Source organism: Haliaeetus albicilla, chromosome 4 (genome assembly GCF_947461875.1).
Source record: "Haliaeetus albicilla chromosome 4, bHalAlb1.1, whole genome shotgun sequence".
In the NCBI taxonomy this organism is placed as follows: domain Eukaryota; kingdom Metazoa; phylum Chordata; class Aves; order Accipitriformes; family Accipitridae; genus Haliaeetus; species Haliaeetus albicilla.
Window position 1 is genome coordinate 14,011,073 of NC_091486.1, and position 19,054 is coordinate 14,030,126.

General features: G+C 40.3%; 1 protein-coding gene across 22 annotated transcripts in view; it reads left to right on the forward strand.

Annotated features, from left to right (window-relative positions):
* The window catches only part of CLASP1 (cytoplasmic linker associated protein 1), a 188,751-nt gene that overhangs the window by 94,655 nt on the left and 75,042 nt on the right, over positions 1–19,054 (forward strand). For 16 of the 22 annotated variants that reach the window (XM_069780993.1, XM_069780994.1, XM_069780995.1 and 13 more), the window contains 9 exons: positions 540–675; positions 1,403–1,473; positions 2,456–2,515; positions 3,241–3,318; positions 5,918–6,085; positions 6,860–6,909; positions 8,092–8,262; positions 9,924–9,947; positions 17,872–17,979. In XM_069780993.1, coding sequence (XP_069637094.1) covers positions 540–675; positions 1,403–1,473; positions 2,456–2,515; positions 3,241–3,318; positions 5,918–6,085; positions 6,860–6,909; positions 8,092–8,262; positions 9,924–9,947; positions 17,872–17,979 — 866 coding nt within the window. The remainder of the gene's footprint in view (positions 1–539; positions 676–1,402; positions 1,474–2,455; positions 2,516–3,240; positions 3,319–5,917; positions 6,086–6,859; positions 6,910–8,091; positions 8,263–9,923; positions 9,948–17,871; positions 17,980–19,054) is intronic. The other 6 variants (XM_069781002.1, XM_069780999.1, XM_069781003.1 and 3 more) reach the window with 1 other exon arrangement.

Genomic DNA, 19,054 nt, shown 5'->3' on the forward strand with positions numbered 1-19,054 from the left:
TGAGAGATGCTGAATGAATGAGTGAGAGATGCTGAATGAACGAGCAAGCCATGCATTCATGCATCAAGTAGAGAAGGATTGAACAGTAAAGCTGAAAATGTGGATGTTTTGTTCTGGTTTGGATCGAGCTAGGGTTTTTTTGATGGTTTATCCTTTGCGAAATGCTTCAAGAAAAAGAGCACTGCAGTGTTACTAACAGCTTTTTTGAAATTTGTGCGTATTAAGGCAAAATAAGGAGTTTCAGGAAACCAATATAAACTAACAAGTTCAGAAAAAATACATTTGATAATAAATTTTTAGCTGTGCTAGTTACTTTATGCTGAACTTACTGTTTCTCAGAGTTCAGATGAATACAGAACACAAGTTTGAAATGAAAGTAAAGGACTGTTTTTTGAAACATGGTGTTCTCTGTCCTTTGGAGAGGAGGTGACAGTTGTGAAGATTGAGGTGTCAGATGTGCTTATGTCAGATGTTCTGTAGAAGTCTGACTCTGTTAATCCTCAGCACGCTTACCAGCATGACTTCATTCTGTTTTTCAGACATTTGTCATCAGTTCTGGGAAACAAGTTTGACCATGGGGCAGAAGCTATCATGCCAACAATTTTTAATCTAATTCCAAATAGTGCCAAAGTCATGGCCACTTCTGGTGTTGTAGCAGTTAGGTTAATCATTCGAGTAAGTATACGTCAAGAGAGAACAATGTTATCATTTCCAAATACCGTGGTGTTTCTGAGGAAATATGAATGTTGCTGCAATGAAAATTAGATTAAGTGCCTAATCTACTTTTCTGATTGTGCTGGGTTTGGCTGTCTCAGATGTCCTGCAGCCTTGTGTAGATGATGATAGTTAAGCCCTGCCAAAATAGTAGGAAAAATATTTCTTTGCAGAATAAGATATTTCCCTCCCTCTAATAGCTGAGCAAACTTTTTTCTTTGAATGGGTTTTAAACCTGCCTTGCGGGAGAGACTCATCCTCTTAATTATGCTTTAAAATTCCTCAGTCAGTGCATGTTTCCTAAAACCATTAGGTCACAAAGGTGACTTCTGCCTAGTGATTCATTGGGAAAGCTGTAGATAGCCTGATATCTCTCAGGTTGTCACCACTGACAGTTTAGATCCTCTTGCAGTGACTTCAGCTCCTTAATTTACTGGAGCCTGTCATTATAGAAGAAAAGAAAATATCCGTTAAAGATATTTTAACAGATAAAATATAAAAATTTTAATTTAAAAAAATCTGTACATATCTGTTAGTGTTCCTTTATTTAGCAGTTCTATTTTTAAGAATTGAACAAAAATAAGTATCTGCATACTGGGCTCAGGTGGCTGAAAGAGATGGCCTTTCATTCTGTGGAACAGTGGTGTAAAGACTTCTTCCTGGTTTTGTTGTTTGTTTTTTCTTCCAGCATACGCACATCCCTCGATTAATACCCATCATAACCAGTAATTGTACCTCCAAGTCTGTTGCAGTTAGAAGGTGAGCATGTAGTTTGAATTTACTCTCTCTTTTTACCAGTAAATAGGTTCACACGTACTTTCTGATAACATTCATGTAGTTCTTTCTATTCATGAAAAGGGTTGATATACACACTCACTAAAGAATGCATCTCATTCTCCCCCATGAGTTGGGATCAAATTCAAAGTCAGCTATCTTGAATAAGCTGCAGCACTGCAGAGAAGAAAAGCACTTTTCCACAAAGAGAAATGTTTTTTAAACTAACCTTTGTGCTTACATGTTGATATCATGTTATTTTGGCTTCTTTACAGACACATTCCTATTCCCCACTACTAGCCATTAGTGACACATTTTCTTTGGGCCAGTCAGCAGTCGTAGTGTTCTGCAATAGCATCATCTGGAAGTTGGACTGGATGTGCTAATGGTCCTCTCTGCACTTAAAATCTAAGTGTACTTCAGTCTACTACCTCACTGGGAGACTCTTGCCTGGTCCATGTAGATCAGCTAGTTCTCTTCTGGTTAGACAAAAAGAAGGGCTTTGTGGTTGCTGAATTTGGTGACGAACCTTGAACAAGTAACAGCACACTTGTGCCTTAGTGTCTTGAAATGAGGAGGGGAGATTAAAGCTGGAAAGGATCTGTCTCCACATGAAGCTAAATGTGAAGTTTCTGTGTGAAGCCTGAACTAACAGGTACAAAGTATCATTAGCATAGATCTTCTGGGCCTGTATCCTGTTTAATGAAAAAGAGGCCTTTCTGGATTGTTTTATGTCAAGCCCTCTCTTTAGACTTCTCTGTAGTGAGCTGCATCCAGTTACTACTTCAGACTGTTTATTTATGCCATTTGTAGAGACATTGATGTTTTTATCGGGGTCGTTACTGAATTCTAATGTCCTAAAAAACTTCATAACAAAAGATGGGTGTTGTTCAGGGGCAGGTATGGCAAAGTTAGCATGCCTCTGTTAACTTAAAGAACTTAGCATTTCTTCTCTTTCTTCTCTCAGGCGCTGTTTCGAATTTTTAGACTTGCTGTTGCAGGAGTGGCAAACACACTCCCTAGAAAGGTAACCTTTGAAAACAAGTTATTTCTCTCTACTTATGTCTGGGGAGGTTAATTCTGGAGAAAGGATAACCTAGGAGGTGAGATTATATCAGGTAGCTTGAGTAGTGATATTTTTGTCACCAAAAAAAGCATGTACATATGTGCACACACCCCATTCGTCTGTAGTTCTGGCAGTCAGAGTTTGGTGAGTCTGTCTCCTATGCCAGCCTTGGAAAACCTAGCTGAGTGAATCCCTGAACTCAATAGATTTTCTTTTTTAAATTTTTTTTACTTTTTTTTTTTTGTTCCTTTTGCACCCCAAAGTGAGATGATGTGGAAGCTACCACATGTCTGTCAGAGCTTCTGAGGCTTTTACAGTACTTCAGACTAATGAACAGTGAAAGTAATTGTGGGGGAAGAAACTGGGACACAATTTCCTTAGCCCTAGACTGTGCAAGACTTTTTAAGGGTTAAGAGAGTGTTTTTTGCCCCCAGGCAGTTTCAAAAGCTAACTAAAGACTGACCTACGAAGAATGCTGCTTGCCTTTTCCTAGTCAGCAGCGTGGGTGAAATAAAACTGACTTGTAAGAGTAAATAAATAAAGGCTCCAAAGGATCTTACATGGAAATGGGAGGATGTGATGAACTATTTGTTCTTGGAGGCCAAGGCAAAATCAAATTAGTCATTTGTTTATAAGTGTGGTGCATCTTTCTGGACTGCTGGATAATGTTTTCCTTCTTATTTCAGACACATATCAGTGTTAGCTGAAACAATAAAGAAGGGAATTCATGATGCAGACTCTGAAGCCAGGATAGAGGCAAGAAAGTAAGTGGAAGCTGTTGTTGGTGTCTTTTCTTCCTCCCCTTCTTTGCCCCTATTGTGTTGCTAGCCAGTGGCATTGTATGTTGGAGACTGAAGTCCAGACAAGCTACCTTCGCCTGGCAGTTGATGTCAACTTTCCCTTGGCTTCAGTGTGAGTGTCCACTTCAGCAGATGTCGTCATACAAGATGATCACATGGGGCTGAGTTATATAAGTATCACATCTTCTAATGGTGCTTGTTTCACTTTGTTCTTGTAATATTTTATTGGCTTTTTATCTGTCTAAGCAGGTAAAGTGCTTACTGGAGTTGTTCAAGAGTCTAGAATCGAGAGCTAGTAACCTTGTCTTTCTCTTTGATGTTTGAGTTGCTTGCAGTTAACTGGTATTTCTTCTGTTCAGTGCAAAAATACTGTTATTTCTAATATATTTTTTCTTTTCTTTTTGGCCTGTATACAAGACCTAGGACGGAGTAATGCCAGGCCCAAGTATAAATTGGGAGAGGAGTGGCTGGAGAGCAGCCTTGCAGAAAGGGATCTGGGGGTGCTGGTTGACAGCAGGCTCAGTGTGAGTCAGCAGTGTGCCCTGGCAGCCAAGAGGGCAAACTGCATCCTGGGGTGCATCAAACACACCACAGCCAGCTGGTCAAGAGAGGTGATTATCCCACTGTATTCAGTGTTGGTACAGACTCACCTTGAATACTGTGTGCAGTTCTGGGCCCCACAATTTAAGAAGGATGTGAAGGTCCTTGAATGTGTCCAGAGGAAGGCAACAAAGGTGGTGAAAGGGCTGGAAGGAATGTCCCCTGAGGAGCAGCGAAGGACTTTGGGCTTGCCTGGGTTGTCAGCTAGGAGCCTGAGGGACAAACTCATTGCTCTCCACAGCTTCCTGAGGAGGGGAAGTGGAGAGAGAGGTGCTGGCCTCTTCTCCCTGGTATCCAGTGAAAGGATACGTGGGAATGGTTCAAAGCTGCACCAGAGGAGGTTTAGGCTCAACATTAGGAAGCATTTCGTTACCGAGAGGGTGGTCAAACACTGCAACAGGCTTCCTAGAGGGGTGGTTGATCCCCCAAGCCTGTCAGTCTTTTAAGAGGCATTTGGACAATGTCCTTAATAACATGCTTTAACTTTGGTCAACCCTGAACTGGTCAGGCAAGTTGGACTAGATGATCACTGTAGGTCCCTTCCAACTGAAATAGTCTGTTCTATTCTATTGTTATTTGCTACTCTCGAAGTAAAAGTCTTTGTGCTAGTACACTGCTAAATGGTATCCTAAATTAAGGAAATATTTTATGACACTGAAATAATATCTTTGTGTGTATCTATAGGAAAGCTTAATATTTGCAATTAATTTTCTTCTGTTGATCTCTTGCATTTCCATTAATGTGATTGTACTTAAGGTAGTATGCTGATATACTAGGATCATGCTTTTCTGAACAGAACACTACAGGAACATTTTTCTTCAGAAAGAGGATGCTGTAAAACATGAAATCAATGAACAATAAATTTTATTAATCTAAATGGTATATTATAAGCAGAAGTGTTTCACAGTAGGACTGCTTAAATCCTTTTGAAAGGATTTACGTGATGAATGTGTCCATCACTATAAAAGACAGTAAGCACTGAGACTTCATAGCAGGTGACTAGTTAAGCTGAATAGACACAGCAAGGAGAATAGCATGAGACTTTGGAGAGTGTGCTTAATTCTCTCTTACCATGTTTCTTAATTAACAGCATGACTGATTGTAAGACAAATTTGTTTCCTTCTAGTGATGTGAGAATGTATGTGACTTCTCTGAGGCTCTGAGGTCTTGCTGTCACACACAAACAATTCTTGATTGATTTGAGCTAACGATCTTACTCTTAAACTGCCCATTAGTTGCCCCCGAAAAGTGCTGAGAGTCTTCGTCTCCTTTGTGACGAGAGGGAATGGTGTTTAGCCATCAACCAGGAGATTTGGACCAGAGAGGAATCCTTCCCTCATCTTAAAATGCACTTTTATTTTTAGCGTGGCACTGACTGGAAGTCTATAGGAGCACCTCTTTCCTTTTCCTTGTTATTTCTTCCCAAAAAGACAGTCAACAGCCTCAACTCAGTACAGAAGATTTGTCTCTGCAACATTGTAGGAGGGCTGTTTGTTAAACTTAAGGAAGAAAACAACACCAGCTCATGCTTTCCTGAATCAGGCCCATGCATGCGTGTTCTCGTTTTGGCATGTTTTTGAAGTAATTATTGAGCACCCAGTCCCAAACTAGTATCAGTGTAGTGGGTCTACCATCTCCCGTGTACAGTAGACAGCCAGAGGGATGAGGGTTTCTTCTGTAACAAAGCTTTGTTGGCTACTTGTGTATTTATAATGCACCAAATGGTGTGTTCCTGTCTTCTTAACTTTCATTTGGTTTGTCTTCTGTGCGGCTGCTTGAGCAATACAATGGGTTGAAGAAAGTGATATGTCTTGAGTGTGTCATAGGGGCAGTAGATGATTGAAATGACTGGGCTAATGAGCCCACTAATGCCAATAGTGAAAAGGGCTCTGACTGCACCTGTGCCTCACTGCCCCCTAGAACCTGACAAAGAAGTATTCACAGTATTGTGCCTTGTTTCCAGGTGTTACTGGGGTTTCCACAGTCACTTCAGCCGAGAGGCAGAGCATTTGTACCACACCTTGGAGTCTTCCTACCAGAAGGCCCTGCAGTCACATTTGAAGAACTCTGACAGCATCGTGTCCTTGCCACAGTCGGATCGCTCCTCCTCCAGCTCCCAGGAGAGTCTTAAGTAAGTCTTTCAATGGCACTACCTCTCGATTTAAACAACCGTGGATAGCTCCATTGAACTGGAGGGAGCCATCACATTGCTTTGTCTCATCTGGTCATTGTTTGGCCTCAACACTTGGTTACTCCAAAATTTTTTTTAGCCAACATTGTATTAAAATAAAAAGCCAGTGAAACCCTTTAAAAAAAATCATTATCTTGACTCCATAAATAACTTTCTAGGAAGCTTTTTGTGCACAGCAAATACTGTTAGTCATTCCTTCCAGGTGTGCTTAAAACAATGCTTGGATTGAAATTCTGTGTTCAGCATTAATCCTAGAGGTATAAGTCTGCCTCTTTCCATATAAGAGAAGAAAAATTACTAAATTAAATTTGAGTTGAAACTGCAAAATCAGTGTGTAACTCTTCTGCTGAATGTATGCATTTTACCTTCTCTTAGAGATACAGTCAACTTAGGCTCCAAATGTCTGCCATTTAAGTGTGTGACGTATATGAAAAATATCCATAACTTACTGGTGTCACTTTTAAAATCTACGAAAAGTGTTCTTAAAAATCTCTTCTTACTGAAATAATGTGCATACTAGGTTTTTTTCTTAGTGCTTTTGTAAAGAATTTCATGGTGGTACTGTATTTATTCTTAACTAATAAGCTTTGTTAGTCTATTCCTGTATATAAATAACTTCCTATTAACTCAGTTGTGTACTGAGGGAACAGAGTAGCACTGTTACTGATGACTATGAAATACTTTGTTTTAATAAATATTTATATTAACTTCTAGCCGTCCATTGTCTGCCAAAAGAAGTCCTACTGGAAGTACTACATCTAGAGGTGAGAACAGGAGCTGGAAAATGTGTTCAGGTGTTCCTGAGGAAGTGTGATGAATTAGAATGAGAATTTCAGACACTATGATATGCAAATAAAAACTTTGATCACTGTTTACTGCTCCTTAAGATGGCAGCTTAGTATGTAAAATTTTTTAATTACTTTTGGGTTGTACACCACATTCTGTGCATCGACTGCTGATGCTTTTGAAAGTTAGTAAATCTGTTATTGCTTGCACCTGAAAAGAAGGCTAAAGCCTTGAAAATTCTAGCCAAGGTATGTTTAGCTGTGCAATAGCTGGAATGAACTACTGCTGATGCTAAGCCATACAGCTACATAGTCTAATGGTGCATTCAGCTTTACAATTTTCTGTCATTTATTCTCTGTGATTTCAGCACTTACTGGAGGCATTGTCTGTACACAAGTCCTACAGTGTTGAATTCCATCTCGTTGCTAATCTGTTTTTACTGTCAGATGGAATATTTAAGTGCAGCTTTCCTGTCCTAAGTAAATGCATACAATAATCTAAATGATAAATTTTAATACAGAATATAATAGACAAAACTTTGTTGGTAGATAAGTTGCCTTCTACACCTGACCAAGATCGGGTTCTGGCTGGTTCGTGTATACAGTACACCCTACTGAGATCTTTGATTCAAGGAGATGTTGTTGTGTAACCTACTTGATTGTGCACACAAATGCATGTTTGCTTGCAGCTGAATAGTCAAGCTTCATGCGTAAGAGGGTAAGCATCAACAAGTGATGGGAACAGCAGTCCTCATGAGAAGATGAGGTGTTGGGAAGGAATTTAGTAGAACCTGGACTGAAGGACCTGCAGGTCTGTTTTGGCCAGCAACTTACAAGCTGGTGATGGGTACTGTGGTTGAACTTTCCCATCTAGGTTCTATTAGAAATGTCTTTATTACTGGCCTGGCAGCCTTTTTGATCTCAGCATTTAGGTTAGTGTCTGATAAAGTTCTTAGAGGTAGCATCAGGTCAGCATTGAAATATCTTTGCAGGCAGTGTGGGGAAGCCCACATTGCCCTGATAAAGCATTCTTAGTTGAGGTATTTGAGTGCCAGCAGGGAGTGTTAAAAATAGTACATTAAACTGCTTGTCAGGCTCTTTGAAGCACGCAGCTCAAAAAATTAATCTTCTTTATTCTGGATCTCCCACTCCCATCTGCAGCATCTACAGTAAGTACAAAATCTGTGTCAACACCAGGATCTCTGCAGCGATCCCGCAGTGACGTCGATGTGAATGCAGCAGCTAGTGCCAAGTCAAAAGTGACGTCTTCTGGAGCATCCACCCCCTTCAGTTCTGCTGCAGCCTTGCCCCCAGGCTCATATGCATCACTAGGTAAATCTACATGTTCTTCTACTCTTGCAGTTAGCTTTCTTTGCTAGCAGAAAGTGCCTCGTAGTTTTATTTGAATATTAAACTATAACTAGAAGAACATATCTCTGAGATAGTTACCAGCTCTTCAGGATCAGTGTGTGATCTCTTACCCTTTGGGATTAAGGAAAAAATTTGCAACAGAACTGACTTGAAACAAGTTCTTAGTTTTTGAATTGTATAATAGTCTGTGTTTCACTCTTCTTTCTGGGCAAAAGCAGATCTTATTACGATTCTGGGACATTGTTGAGGAAAATACTTACAGCTCAATTCCTTTTGACATGTCCCCTGTCTCTTCCTTCTCTTCCTTCCCTCCTTTCCTGAAACTGGTTTTCTGTTAGTTGTTTTATGCTTTGAATAGTACATCTTAGTTGAGTTTGATCGCTTTGTTTTACTAAAGATGTAGAAGCAAAAGAGAAGTTGGCCTTCCCATTTCACTACACAGAATATAAGTATCTGTTCCTTATGCTGACTCTTTTTGGATTGTAGCCACATGGCATATTATTCTCTCAAAGCATCGTATATCACTTTCAGGTGCCTCAGGGTTTCTTACAACAAAGTTTGCATTTGATCTTTCTCTCCTGGACATGCCGTTTAAGGAGGCATGGAGGAGGAAATGCAAGACAGTGATTGACACCATATTTGTAGAGCTTCAACTTGGTTATGAGCAGAGCTGATCATCTGAGCTAGTTTCTCATTCTGCTGGTTTCATACTAATCTAATTCCAGACTTTTCATTGATTTATCTTTACAAGAGGGAGAAAAATCAGAAATCAGTGATCTCTATTTAAGCTGTGTAGATGGTCTTCATTGAGTCAGTTGAGAAGTTGCTTCTCCTTACTGTAGGGCATTTGGTCTTTAGTCTGATAAAATATGCTTGGTGAATTATGTAGGAATGGTTTCTATAGATTCCTTTTGTAGACAGGTTTCTTTCATATCTGAAATGTTTTACCTTGGCTTAAGTGTGTTGGTTGTATTTGGTCCAGAAGTTGAATTCTTATTCTGATCTAACATACTTCATTCAAGCTTTAGCTACATTGCAGTGAAAATGTAATGCAGAATATGAAGTTGATCACATAATAGCGTGCTTTCGAGCTCACAGATGCAACCATTTTTAGTCGCGCTGTATACTGGATTCAGTGGCAAAACTGCTTTCGAACAATCTTATGAGGAAGAACAGAAGAGGGGGGAAGTATCTACTAAAGTTGGCTTTGTCCTTGAAGCCAGGAGATGGAATAGAATACGGTGTTAGTCTTGCTCTTAAAACAGACTGTAGGAGAAAAGCAGCAAATGCAGTCCAAGTGATGCAAACATGGCTGCTCCTGAAGGAGCCTGCTTCCTTTTGAGCTGGTAGGGACATTTGTCACCTGCGCATTCCCATGAGAGAAATGGCGAGGCAAACAACGAAAATGGAGTTTGGCAAAGGTTGGTTATTGCAGGAGGGGAAACCTGCACGTGTGTTCTTCAGATACACCAAGCTTTGATTTGCTGCTCAAACTTTTTTCATTTCTTTAATTGTGCTAATTTTTGTGCATATTTCTGTAGCTAATATATAGTGCCCACTTCTGTTGATGTTACTAATTTTCCCTATTAACCCTCTCCTTATTTTTTTTAATTTGCCTAAAGATGGTACTACCACTAAAACTGAGGGTAAGCAGTCTCTCTGTGTAACTGAGGTGTGTCCACAGTCGTACCACCCTACCTGGTCTCTGTTCTCGAAGTGTTATCTGGTTCTCATCCATGTTCACTGGTGACCTGCATGAAGTGTTGCATGGTTGTCCTGCTCATTTTGATGCCATGGGGTATTCTTCACTTCCTCTTTGAGCTCCTTCCTGCTAATAGGCACTAGTCTGCTTTTATGACTTGACTTCTGATCACAAAGTTGTATGTGGGTTTCCATATTTAAAGCACTGCTTTTGGTTGAAGGTGACCTGTGCACAGATTTAAAAAAAACCAAAAACCAAACCCCCAAACCAACAAAATAAAAAAAAAGCAAAAAAACCAATACAGGGCTTCTGTTTTCTTGCTCCACGATGTGTAAAGGTTTGCTGTGTTTTTCCATCCAAAGCTCAGGTCGCAACTGCCAAATGCTTTCGGGAAGAGACTGGGCAGCGAGAGAATTGAATGAGATGATCACATGGCAGAAAAATGAGGACAGTAAACAATGATCTCTAGGGAAGGAATATTTAGTCAACCTCTTTAAACCTGAGCGCTCTCTTTTTGTTGTTAACTGTCTGAGTGAGATGACTTACATCTAAGACAGTTGGAGGAAAGACTTTTTTCAAGAACACTGAGCCTGCTAGTTTGGGAGGGCTCCCAGTCTGTTTCTCTGGCTCGTTGCTAAAGCTTGTTCTTTATTTCTTATTTCTCAAGCAAAAAAGATCACTGGGAAACCACTTTTGCTGAGGTAGACAGGAGTTGAAAACAAGAATGTCTTCTACACAGAATGAGGACACCACACCCCCCAACAAACCCATTTTTTTCCTGATGCAAGTCTCTTTTCAAGGGATCTATTACTGTCTTGTGGGACTGTGCTCATATCCTTGATGGCTGCTTGTATTTGGATGTGGTGGTCTGAAAAGTGCCACTGTGCTGTTGTGACGTGTGTGTGTTTTCCTTACTGATGCATTGATTTATTATTTAGAGGGAAAGGTCTCTACCATTTTTGGAACTGGTACTTAATCTCAGTGTTGAGAGATGAACTGGCTCTGCATCCTGGGCAAGTGTTTGTGCTTCGTGATCTGTCAGTGATAAGGAATATGAAGTTGTCCTAAACACCTGTCTTTCTAAATCAATAGTGAATTAGATGAAAGTTCTAAATTGTTGTAATACTAAACTTTTTTTATTCATTATTGACCCTTCTTTTCTCTTTTCTTCCTTTCTTCCCAGTTTTCAAACCTTTCTTTTTTTGGCCTAACTTTGAAATGTTGAATGTTTAATGTTAATTTATGAAATACCCTATGCGGTTTTCAGTCCTCTCGTAGGCTGTAATATTTGTGGGGGCCTGTTACAACAACTGTCTTCTGGAATACTTTTCTTTTTAGTTTATTAAATCCTTTATTGTCAAAATGCAAAAGGGTGGCTTATTTATTTTATTAGTTGTTTTTTTTTTTTTTCCAATTTGGAACCAGATTTGATTTGGTAAAAATCTGTAATAGAAACCAGCAAGTTGCTTGTGGGGAAAGATTGTGAGCTGAACTTTCAGAAATAGAGTTTGCCATCCCTTTAAGTGTTAAATGCCAGATCTCATCTCTTCTTTTTGCTGTAGGATCCTTTTTGGGGAGAGTGAGGATCAGGGAGAATTATAACATGGCATGCTACAGCCAGAGCACTTGAAGGATGAGTTTAATCACTGTTCAAAACTCTTCATTTTTGTTTTCCTTTGAGACAGTTGAGGGAAAACGAGCCTTTGTTCAGTATTCAGTGTGTCCTACAGATGAGGGCTGAGAAAGGTCTTCTGCCAACTCCCTGATCTTGCAGAGTTTGTCAGGAACTACAGGGAAGCAGAACTTCATATTCTTGACATAAATGTAAAAATTAAGGGGGCAGGGGAAGAGGAGAAACATCCCCTTGCTCTGGGAATACCTGTGTGTGCAAGCGACACTCTTGGAACGTAAAGCAGAAACTCCATCCGCACTTGTGCCCCTGGGGGTTTTTTTGCAGGTCACCAATAAGTAATTTAAGAGCAAATCCCTGTGTTTTTTTGTGTGGTTCAGCTTGACATTAAATCTGCAGTCTGGTTCCCATCATGGCTTTCTGTAGCTACAGTGTAAAAGTTCTGCACCTTCCCCTCAGCCGGGAGCCAGCATTGTGTGAACTTGGCAGTTCCCATCTGCTTTGCCCTCAGTTCTCCTCAGTGTTTTGTTTTTGAGCCAGACATCTCAAAATAGGAGCAAGATAGTAGGTTACACCAGTGGCAAGAATACAAGTTAAGAGCTGGGTATCAGTCCTTTTGTTTTAAGTAGTGTCATCCCAATTGACAAATGCTGTTGAAATGCACTTCCTTATGGAAGGTAGCATGAATCTATTTACCACGTGCAGGTCTCCTGCTGCCTCTGTGCTGTGAGGCTGTGTCTTTATGCAGTGCTCAGTTATGTCTTCATTGCCCAGACCCTTCATGTATGGGTATCTCCTGAACTTCATTAAGAGCTTTGCGTGCAGAAAGCTTGTAAGATCTAAACCTTTATAGTCTCGATCAGGACTTCACAGCTAGTGCTGTGCGGGGAGCAGTTGTACCATGTTTGTTATACCTGATTAAAAGAAAAACTTGGAAAAGCTTCTCCTTGTTTTATCATGAAATGGCTTTTCAAGGAATATTTGAGGTGCATAATGCTGACTTTCAGTACAGAATAATGGTTCGGAGTGTTTCTGTTATCTGGCTGCTTTTTCTGAAAGTGAGCATAAAGACAAGCCCTTCAGACAAGCCTTTCTCAAAATGGGGAAGCATAAATGCTGGTCTGTCCTGAAACCGGCAAGTTTAAAACAAAAGCAGCAGTTTCCAGAATCAGTGGCACAATTTTTAGTAGTTTTTATGATTCACCAGAAAGGAAAGAAAACCTGGTTTATTATAGTTTTCAGATCACTTAAGCTCAAAAAGAGTGGTCTGCTCAGTTGGACATCTTGAGTGCTTTACCAAAGGCTTTGGGAGTAATACAAGTTTTAAGAAATCGCCATTCCTGTTTTCTTTTCTGCCTTAAAGCTCTCCCTTGTCCTCAAGGGCAAGGCTTGATTCAAAGGTGTGACTGAACATGGTGTCTTAAATGGAAATGTTCAGGTAGTAGGTTTCTTTGTTCTTTTGTTCCATTCCTTTGCAAGTGCTGACTTGATTTGCCTGTGCTTGTTGGTGTAGGGCAAAGTGGTGCCACTATTGTTCCCTCAACCCTCTGCTTTGGAAGGATTTCTCATGGAAAACCCAGAGGCAGCATATGCTGATGGTTTCCAGTAAGGGTCGAGTGCTTCTTGGGGGAAATTATGGTGCAGAGTCAGGTCTTACACTAGTGTAAAGTTGGACACATGCTGAATATGCATGGAAACCATTCTAATGGTGGTTGTTAGAAGTTGTTTACAGATTTATAGGTAAAGCATGTTTTTAATTGATGCGTGCATGTCTCTGATGTCCACATGTCATTTAGCAGTGACACAGCTAGGGGGGTCCTATAGGCTCTTTCAGGAATGTTTTTCTCCAAGCAGGGGAAAAACACAGTGCTGAGTTACCTAAATGGTTTAAGCTGATCCATGGAGAGGCCATGAATGTCCCAGTCTCAGTGCTTCCATATATAACTTGTGTGGTAGTAGGTATCGTTATTTGCAGCATGGAACAGATTAAACTGAGTTGTGGAGTTGTTATATACAATTTCTAGACTATTTGAAAACCTTTTCCTTCAGTGTAATACACAGGCTGAGTCTCACAAAGCCCGTGTCTGTTCTGAGCACTGGGGATGGAGGTGCTGCAGTATCCACCCAGAGGAGCTCGGAACAATACTGCCGGATGAAGCCTCTTGTAACGCAAAAACATTATAGAATCTTCCTTCACTTGTTCCTTTTTAAAAAACAAACTTTCCTAGGTTTAGATGTATGTTAGGCATTTCAGGGTTAATTCTGATCCATTGATTGTTGTAAAAATGACAGTAATGTTAAAAAATAAAACAAAAACCTCCTAAAAAACCCACAAATGGTTTCTTAACACAAAGCATTTATATGGAGTCTTTCAGAATACTTTCTGTACCAACAGCGATGTGTCACATGTCAAATTTGGATCAAGAGGGTTTTTTTCTGGAAATACTTTTATGTTTTTTGGAAACTAGTTGGGGCGGTCTTTATCTGTTCCTTTGCTGTGCTGCTGTTGTCAGGATGCAGTAATTCTTTTAAAAGCAGCAGAAAAAGAATGGTTATGAAATATGAATTGCTACATCTGCAATTTGAGCTAGATATGGAAACAAACCCACTTGAAAGCAAAGTCGTTTTGGGAGGGGAGGTGTTTGCTTGAATTTAACATAAAAAAAAAAGTCTGAATAACTTATTTGATATGTTATTTCCAGTCCTGTTTGAAATTATTTTTTCTGTCTGGCACAGAATGATAGAGATAAAGCCACACAAATAGTCCTATGTGCAAATAACTCTTGGATGTGAATGCAGACTCTTGTTTGCACATTAAATTCTTAACAGAATGTAGTAGAGATATTTGTATTGTATAGATGAACTTCTATATATACATGCTGTACTTGGTATAATATATAATAAAAATATTGATATTTTGAAGCCAGACAAATACTGATTCATCTTGCACTAGTATAAATCAAGTAGGGTTTGGATATCATAAGACTAATTTAAAAGTTGTGCATGTATGTCAAGATAAGTTAACATAGGAAACATCCCAGATCTCTCTCCAGGTTTTCTATCTCGTACAGATTTGCCTAAAGCAATTTTGACTTCCAGTTGGCCACTTTTTGTTTTACAGCTGAAAACTGTACTTGGATAGGAAGAACTTAGAATCTTAACTTTTTTCTTGAAGAGTAGCTTTGAGTCACTTACTCTGAACCATTTGTATGCTGCAAGCAAGATTAATTACCTGTATGAAAAAATAAATACGTAGTTTTTAAAGTTCAGAAAATAAAACTTTGGAAAGTACATTAATAATTCATGCTTCAAGGAATGCATGTAATAGATGGCACTTTTTCCTTGTAACCGTGTGAAGAATTTGACCTTGAATTTGAGAGGTATTTTTCCCTCTCGTTTTACTTTACACTGTGGACTTTAAAGAATGAAGTACTCTTAGGGTAAGCTGTTACTGTACCATCGCAGTATTCATACCATTACATCATTTTTGTATCATGAATTTCTAGTTTTCTGCTATTCCTGTTATTTGCAGAATGCAAGTCCAGTGCAGTGTTAGTTCAAACGCTTGTCAGCCTTTTTAGAAGGATGAGAAAACCAGTATCAGTATTGGGACCTCTGTTCCTCCTGCAGAAGAGCAGCTCTTCATCTCACGTTGTTCTCTCTGACACTCATTAGGCCGAAATCAGTGTGCAAATCTACCAGTCCAAAAGGAAGCAGAATTTTGTTCCTGAGCATTCATTCATTGAGAAACTGCTGAAGTTGGTAGGAGTCTGTCCACTAACTCTCAGGGGTTTCAAAATAGGACTGAACTCTCTGTTTCTAATCCTGCTGATAATCACATGTTAATTAAGTTTGACCCTTTGGTTCAGTTTTCTTTCTTAAAGCCCTCAGAATTGGTATCAGAAGCTAATCTTGGTTTCTCTTTATATATTTTTTTAGGTTTTGTATTTCCTAAGGTGGGAGAGTCACTTATTACATATTGTTCCAATTTTCTCCTTCTTCTTAGTCACCTGCTGATAAAGAAAAAAAAAAAAGTTTTGTAGATGCAGAAAGAACAGAAAATTTTGAGGATCTTGAGTGTCCTCTTCATAGGAGGAGACATCAGTCCCTTCTCACCCATTCTTGGCTCATACACATCACTAAATGTGGCTTCAAATGCCATTTCTGTGTAGAATGTTGAATTTCAGCTTGAGTTACCCCCCAGGACTTTCTGCACTGCCAAGGCCTTCTGTTGGTGTTTGGGAAGGATGTAAGTTAATTCCATTACTGGCTCCCAAGACTGGTCAGGTTTAACTATGTCTTGACTTACTGTTTTGTGCTCCTGCTGCCACCAGTGATGCCCTCCTGATGTGAGAAATGAAAGGAAGCCTTGAGGCTTCTGACAAGAGCGTGAGGTCCTTCTGCCTCCTTCCCCGTGCACGCCTGCTTTGAGGTTTGGGGTACATGCCTTGTACAAGGCAGGTTGCACAGCGGCTCTGCTCTTCTGCATGTAGCTGTGCGTGTGCCAGACTTGCAAGGGATGGGAATGGGCCAGCAAAGAGCTCTACAGCTGCCTCTGGTTGTGTATCAGGCTGACCATTTGTAAGGGGCAGATAATGTCCTAGAGCAGAGGAGATCTACAGTCTTTTTGGTGGTAGGAACACCTTGGCAGCCAGTTTCATGACTGTTGGACCCATGTGGACATGCTCAGAGCTTGTTTAGTTGAGCCAGTGGTTAGAAAGTGGTTTGTTTATATTTTCCCAGTTTTGTGCTAATGATTTCTTCTATGTCTTGTCTACAAACAATTGTTTGAATGTAGGTATCTGTATCTTGCCTACTGAGGTATTTCGAAACTAGGTGCTGGTGGAGAGGTTTGAAGTACAGCTGTCTTCTAGGCTTTTTCCCCTACAAACAAGTCCAGGCTTTCTTCTCAAAGCTAAACATCTCCTTGTCACTTTATGTCTGTCAGAAACTTGCAGACCATGTTATGAATATTTTGAGAGCTCAGAGATGAACAGAGCTCTCAATCCGTTCAGCCTGGGCTGCTTGCCATTGTCTTGTCCTGCATGTGTACCTTATGTGAAGTGATTTGGGGGGGTGGGGGTGGGGAGGGAGTGTATATCTTCCTGTTCATATTTCTCTGTATGTTTATGGTGGAGACAAAGGGCAGGAGATGAATAACTATAACCAGTGGGTGCAGTTGTCTAGACTCTTCTCTTACCTGTTGTGGTTTTTTTCCTTTTATTATTGTGCCTGAAACTTGAAGTCATCCTCTGAATGCAGGAGAGCACTGGCATGAGTCCTGAGAAACAGCTTCAGATTTGGCTGAGAACTGAGTTGTTGAAAAGTACTGATGGAGGCTCTCTTTGTGTTGCTCTTAATTATCATTTCTTTCCCATTAACTAGAGACAGATAATTGAAGTGTAGCACTGGAAAGAACATTCTGTAGGAAACAGCCCTGCCCCAGGAAGGGGATGAACTGATGACCCTGTAAGCTTTTCTAGCTCAAATTTCTGTGGCTTTTTCATGAGGAAAGGACAGAAAAAGGACCAAGAACACTTTGAGACTTTATATCCATTCTCCACTTAAATAAAGAGCAGACACACAGAATCATTTTTCAACAATGTTGATTGTGTTAAATGGCACTCTCCATTACAAGTAAAGTTACACTGATTTCGGGATAAATATGAGGGAACTGTAAACAGCAGAGAAAATTCAATGAGCCTGAAATAAAAGCGTAGTCAGGTTGTGTTGACAGACTCTCGCAGGAGTGCATGCCAGCCTGCGCATGTAGAGCAGGATATAAAGCACCAAACTGCTAATTGGAAATCCCAACGATGGAATTTGTGGGGGCATCTGTCAAGCCTGTGTCTGAAAGGGTGATCGCCTTGTCAGAAAGTAATGATTTGATGTAGGAAGCAGCATTTTAGGAGACTGAAATTTTTATTGTTGATACTTTGTAAACAAGCTACTATAGAAGAGGAGCAAAGGCTATAGAGAGGTAATATTTTTTTAATTAAACTGGCTGATAGCGTTACAGAAAGCAAAGAAGTTTTCAGGCTCATGGACTGTGACTGTTTCCACTCCCTCCCCTGCATCTCAGCCAGTCTAATAAAAGATGTTGCCTCTGCCTGTAAAATTCTTTTGTAGCCTGCCTAATTGTGCGTATAGCAACCCTGCAAGCATAGAACAGCATGTTAGACACTGCTGCCTTTGGAAGAAACCTATTAACAGTCTGATTGTCTTTGCATTCTTTCAGGTCGGATTCGTACAAGGAGACAGAGCTCTGGCAGTGCCACAAGCGTCACCTCAACGCCTGCTGATACCCGAGGCCGCAGCCGGGCTAAAGTAGTTTCCCAGTCCCAGCGTAAGAAGTGTTTTATTTTGGGGGGAGCAAAACAAATAGTTATTAACATGCTTCTCTTGAATTGTAGTAGCATCAGCTGAGGATTGGGCTCACTTCTGGTAATAACGTTTGGACGTGTAACAAAACGAGTCCCCGCTCAGCCAGTGTGTGCTCTTGCTGATGAATAAGGCCCCAAATCTGAGTACTTAGTTGCTGCCTGTTTTTTACCGGTTGTGCAGCAGAATTTTATGTCACTGTGATGTGTAGGACTAAATAACTTGCAATGGGTCCCACTGAGACACCCTCTGTGTCTGTAGCTGACTGCTGTCCTGGGTTCTTGCCCTGCCAAGCTTCTCCTGCCTATGTGACTGTATTTCTTGTATGTGTAACATGTGAGCTGTCGAAAGTTAATGGGATTTGGCATCAATTTGAAATAGGACATCACCTATTTTGTGCAGATACAGTGGAGATGGTTCTGCCCTCTGATTCACATGGCACATCTGCACTTTCTGGCTTCCTGGCAAGGCATGGTTTTCCCCAGGAGCCGTGCATACGGTGCTGCTGCGTATTTGTCATGTGTATCTAAGGAGAGTTTTGTCAATCAGACTTTAAAAGGAATTGGGGTGAGGGAGAAAGCCACTCGTGTTTTGAGGATCTTCAAGCTTGTGGGTAAGAGGAGATGGGGTTTGTGGAAAGACCTGTTTGTTCTGAGGACTTGTCTTGCTTTGCACCCCTATTTAAAAGCTCTTCTCTGTTCATGCTCTCATTGCTTTGCTCTGTCATGCTGGAGGGATGCAGAAGCAGTTCATAGCATTGTGTTAGGCTGGGAGAGCGGAAGAGAGAAGTATTTTATTCAGGATGGAGCCAAATGGAAATCTTTACATTGAGGTCATGAAGGAATTTGGGCTTTGGTATGCTGATCTAAATTGATTTCTTCAGTTTTGAACCTAAAACTGATCCAAAGCCAGAAATGACCTTTTTTCCTAAACTTAGTTTGGTGACAAATGATCAGACCAGATGAAACAAGTCTCAGCAATATTTAAAGAATAGTTGAGTATCCAAAGGTTTCAAAGATTATGGGCTTAATTTTTTTATA